This window comes from Notothenia coriiceps, unplaced genomic scaffold, assembly GCF_000735185.1.
Source record: "Notothenia coriiceps isolate Sejong01 unplaced genomic scaffold, NC01 NC01_scaffold00003350, whole genome shotgun sequence".
NCBI classification, from domain to species: Eukaryota; Metazoa; Chordata; class Actinopteri; order Perciformes; family Nototheniidae; genus Notothenia; species Notothenia coriiceps.
In genome coordinates this window covers 37,273-42,697 of record NW_011336051.1, presented here as the reverse complement: position 1 = coordinate 42,697, position 5,425 = coordinate 37,273, and the positions used below count along the sequence as shown (strand labels likewise).

General features: G+C 36.4%; 1 protein-coding gene across 1 annotated transcript; it reads left to right on the top strand.

Moving 5' to 3' along the window:
• The first annotated feature begins 1,307 nt into the window (after positions 1-1,307).
• Positions 1,308-3,116, top strand: LOC104941443 (uncharacterized protein DDB_G0280579-like). Its single transcript, XM_010766543.1, has 5 exons — positions 1,308-1,420; positions 1,943-1,998; positions 2,088-2,180; positions 2,319-2,416; positions 3,080-3,116. Exons 1-5 carry the CDS (start codon positions 1,324-1,326, stop codon positions 3,114-3,116), a joined length of 381 nt encoding a protein of 126 aa, XP_010764845.1. The 5' UTR covers positions 1,308-1,323.
• The last annotated feature ends 2,309 nt before the right edge of the window (positions 3,117-5,425 follow it).

Below are 5,425 nucleotides of genomic sequence, written 5' to 3'. Positions count from 1 at the left end.
ATCTGGCCCTTCCTACATCCAGGACATGGTTAAACTGTACACCCCAGCACGTGCACTCCGCTCTGCGTCAGCCAAACAGCTCGCTGCACCCGCACTGCGAGGGGGACCCAAGTTCCCATCAGCAAAAACACGTGGGTTTGCTATCCTGGCTCCAAAATGGTGGAATGAGCTCCCCATTGACATCAGGACAGCAGAAAGCTTACACATCTTCCGGCGCAGACTGAAAACTCATCTCTTTCGACTCCACTTCTTGCAATAAAATGACTAACAAAGCACTTATATACTAACAAAGGACTGGCTTATCTAAAGCCAGTTGAGTAGCACTTGAAATGTTTGGCTCTATGAAACCTGATGTACTTATATGATTCTGTTTTCTTCAAGTTTGTATCTTCTTGGTCGAATGCACTTATTGTAAGTCGCTTTGGAGTTAAAGCGTCAGCTAAATGCAATATAATGTGATGTAATGGAATAGCTGTCACCGTATTTAGAAATAAATAAATGAGTCATTATTCTTTCTTTTGGCAAGTTTGAAGACAAGAACATCAATCTTCCCTAGGCCTCACATGTCAATATTTACAACTTTTGAAAGTATTTCACCTTTTTTCTTGTTCCGTAAAATTCAGATTTAGGCTCATGCCATACTTTTCTGGGCATGTGGGTGGAAAGCAGGAAACTCAGGAAAAGCAAGTAAACCAGCACCTGCAAGCTTTTAAGACAAGAGACATAAACCATTTTGCGCTCGACAAATGTGTTAACGCCCGTTGATTCACTTTTAATTGGACAGGTTATCCAATAAAACCATTAATGCAAAATGTACCTGGAACTAGAATGCAGTTAACCCTGGGCTGTAGACGGAGGCTCTGACTTCCTGGATCTGATAGCTGGTGGTATCTGACAGGAGAGGAACACACCCATTAACAATATGGGCAACAACTTCTGTATCTACCACAGAATGTCCTCACAATACAATCATATGTAAACTACATAGCTTTATTTTACATGGGAGCGCCAAATATCACACATGTGTATGTATACAGGCTCAAATGCATGGTTACATATAGTAGTACTGAACGTTAATGCACCCAGTATCTGTGTATTGCACATGATTTCTTATGTGTTGGTTTTGGCTACATGTCCACAGTAGGTGTGGATGTTTGTTATCTACCTGAATTGAAGGCAGAGTATTCTTAATATATAACTAGTGGTAGGTGACACCCTAACCTGACCCAGATGACTCTTATCACTTTATATATATACACTTTGCAAACAAGCTTCAAACATAGTGTATGCCCATACAGAAGTAGAAGTTGTAAAAGTGTTAAAATGCCCTCGCAGGATGACAAGAAGAAGAAGAAAAAGAAGAAGAAGAAGAAGAACAAGGATGACCAGAGAGAGTATGTCTGGGACACTGTTATCCTATGTAAGTGGAATTTGCATTTTCAAACTGGTGTATTTATTCAGATGTTTTTAAATGAAATCTCATTAGTATAATACATGTTCAGGCTCTGTACATTCTGCTTTATAAAACCATTTATTCCAAATCATTTTCTCACTCTTACTTATATTGTTTGCATTTATTTCAAAACTTTAAAGAAAAGCATTTCTAAGGTGCTCTGCAAAAAAGTTTGCATTGTAACTTTGACATGCACATTCTGATATTAACTATCTTAAGTATTCCAAATTCTTAGTAGTTAACATATATCTAAAAAGTTAAGAAAACCTAATCAGTCTGATTATAAATTAGTTTTGTTTTCTAAAAAACTGAAATGGCATTTCCTTTTTAAATAAAGTTTACAGAGTTGTATTGCATAATATGAACAGCTGTGAGGCAGTTATCTGAATCAACAATTGTATTATAGAAATGTATTGACAATGCATGTACATATAAAATAAAAATGTAATTAAACAAATTATTGTTTTTTCTTGTGTTAACTTATCTCAGGTCACGATGATGAACTGGAGCCCAATAGTTCAGATAGTAGTAGGATGATAAGCAAGGTGAGAGATTTGCTAAAAGAAACTCTTTTAACACAAAGGTTGGCTTATAAATGTGTCGTTATAGATTGTTTTCCCTTTTTCTGCATCAGGACTTCAACTCATCGGATGACGAGGATGACAAGAAGAAAGACAAGAAGAAAAAGAAGAAGAAGGACAAGAAGAAGAAGAAAAAGAAGAAGAAGGTATTTACAATTGTCCATAATACAGAATATAAGAATTCATTACCGGTGCTATTGGACTACCAGACGTCTTTTAGTCAAAAGTAATGAAAACAAACATTTAACCTTCATGTTTTTAAATATTTATTTTTGCTTTCCAAGGATTGTTCTTCATCTTCATCTGACAGTTCATCGTCCGACAGCGAGGATGAAAAGAAAAAGAAGAAGAAGAAGAAGAAGACGAAGAAGACGAAGGTATGGTTTATTTCATACATACAGTTACAATATGAATATCGTGGGTATCGGCTGTCTGTATTCCTTTTAATAATAATAATACATTACATTTATAAAGCGCTTTTCCTGGTGCTCAAAGCGCTTACAAGCAAGTAAAACAAAAATAACAACAAAAGTAGAAAGTGCTAAGCCATGTGGAACAAGGGCAAGGGGTTAGTGGATTAGGAGTTGAAGGCAAGAGCGAAAAGGTGAGTTTTGAGGGATTGTTTGAATGATGTGAGAGTGTTGGCGGATCTGACATAGCTGGGGAGGGGGTTCCAGAGTGAGAGGGGGGGCTGCAGCGAAGGCCCTGTCACCCCAGGTCCGGAGCTTCGTCCTGATTGGCTGCAGTAGGTTAGCTTCAGCAGACCTGAGGCGACGGGGTGTGTGTGTGTGTGTGTGTGTGTGTGTGAGATACATAATAAGCCTTAAGTGTGCTCCATCACAGCGAGGTGATGTGATTATGATAAACTGCTGAGGATATGAAGAAACACGGGCAGAGGACAGGTGAGAGAGAGGGAGACTGACACAAAGATAGACACTGAAAGGAAAGGAGATGAGAGGAAGGTAGTAGAAACTGCCATGAAGGAAATGGGTAAAAGTAGGAAAAAGGTAGAGGGAAGATTTTCAATTGCATCTCTTTTTCACAGCTCTTCGAACCAGTATATCAAAGGAAGGAGGACTTGAGGCAACACACATTTGACAAATTGGATATGGCATTTTTGCTGTATCCCCTGACACAGTGCTTGTAGTCCAAAATAAACATATATGATACTGTCACTTGGTGGTGAGAGCACTCTTCTCCAAAACAAAAGCTAAAACTTAGGATTTGTAAGACTGACACTTCTTTAAGTACTCTTCCTGTAATTCAGTCACATTTTGAGTCACATCATCAACGTTGATCACCAATCAGATCAGATGCTATTATTTAATATTGCTAAAGCTCATTTGCAATTCTCCTCATAGTTTTCACGACAACCCTTTTTTACCCTTCAAAAATATACACTTTAATGGTTAACACAATGAGTGCGTTTGCATGTACATGAATAACCTGTTTTATGATCAATTGATGTAATATCTAGTATGAGTTTGCACATGTAAACACATGTTTTTTTCAGAAATCTTGATAGGGTTTCAGAGAAACCCTAATATATGAGCTGGAGTACTCAGAAATAAACCGGTCATAGTGACCATGAGATTTAATTGTTAGCTTTTGCCATTTGAAGCGGAGAAGATATTACATTTTAAAGTGGAAGAAAATGTAGAATGTAGGGATAAATATATCCTCACTGTTCTAAGCTCTAATATCCTGTTTGTTTTTGTATACATCACAATCCCTGCACATATAGAATTATCAATACAATAGAAAAGGATTATGGAATATGAACATAACGTTATTCTCTGGCTACCTGATGCACAGTCAAGCCTGCAAACCCATTACTGTAGATGAAGTGCCAGTGTCACAGTGATAAACAATTAAACGTGTTTATGGATGAAAGAACACAATAGATGTATGACACACGTGCTAGATGAATGTGTAATTGTTTTTTGACACTGGTACTCGAGCTTGGGTAAGAAAGCCTAGATAAGACCTAAATGGACTGGCTTACATTTTGTGACCAAGCGAAGATTCATTTTGAGGACAACATGAGATTATGAAATGTAGAAGCCTTTTTCTTTATTAAAAACTACTTAAAAGCAGCAGCAAAGGTGTATTGTGCTTATCGTGTTATTTAAGATTTTGACTTTTTTCATTTCAAAGTAGAATTACTCGAGGTTATTTGTTCAAGTTGTTATATCATCCTTTTAGGGTTACATCTGACATCCATATTTAAGATGTATTCAATTTAGAAGTTCCTGCAATGTTTCTTCTTTGCCACACATGTCACATTTTCCATTAAGAAAAATGAAGGACACAATTATCTTTGTAACTTCCTTACTTCACCTCTCTTCCATGTTCCATTTAACTAAGTGGAACATCCTTGAATATGAAATAAAAATAAGATTACTTAGCTATATGTTTATATTTAGCCCCTTCCATAAATGTAATATGCATGTCTTCCTGTGTGGCGTTAATGAAATATAAGAATACGATTATACCTAAAACATTTTATTGTCCAGTTTTGGGCTGATTCATGACTTGATTTTAAGAAAGATAGCCCAAAAGAGCAAAGAGGAATTTAGAATTAAGTTTTCATGAAAAATTATGCCAAACTCTAATATCTGTACTCTAAGTGCTGCTTCATCATTTTATCTTTCATTTATTTTTAAATCAAACCACAAAACATTTTTCTGGTGAATAGACAGAGCAGCACATGATGACCGTATGGTGGGCTACACGAAACATGTCCAAAATGCATATGTCATTACATTTGAATGTTCATATGCCACCTATCAACCTCACTCTAAAGCAGGGGTGTCAAACTCAATTTCATCTCGGGCCACATCAGCATTAGGGTTGCACTCAACGGGCCGGTTGTAACTTTAAGACTATATAAAAATAGATATAGAAATGTTTAATATATATAAAATAATGTATTATATTACATTATTGCCTCTGCATTGGATTATTATGGGATAGGGTAATAACTTAATAATTAACTACGTCTGAAAGCAGAAGTCTAGGGCAAATAATTGCAAGTCTCTTCAGTGAGAATGTCACAAAATGATTTATAAAGAAAAGCCAAATTCTGAAGAAATAAAATAAAAAAGTAACATTTTGAAAAAAAAGCAAATTCTAAGAAAAAGGCAAATTCTAAGAAAAAGGCATGTTTTGAAAAAAAAAGTCAAATTCTGAGGAAAAAGTCAAATGAGAGATGCATTGTGGGACATGTAGTTTATGGGCAACGTGCTTCTGTAAATCGGCATGTAATCGTACAATAGAGTGGCGAATTCACGCCCCTCTACTTCCGGTCCATGGGACCTTATTTCGGAAAAATAATGTATTGAAGTCAATGGAGAGAGAAAACGTATCTTTCGATCCCGTTTGAATTGTG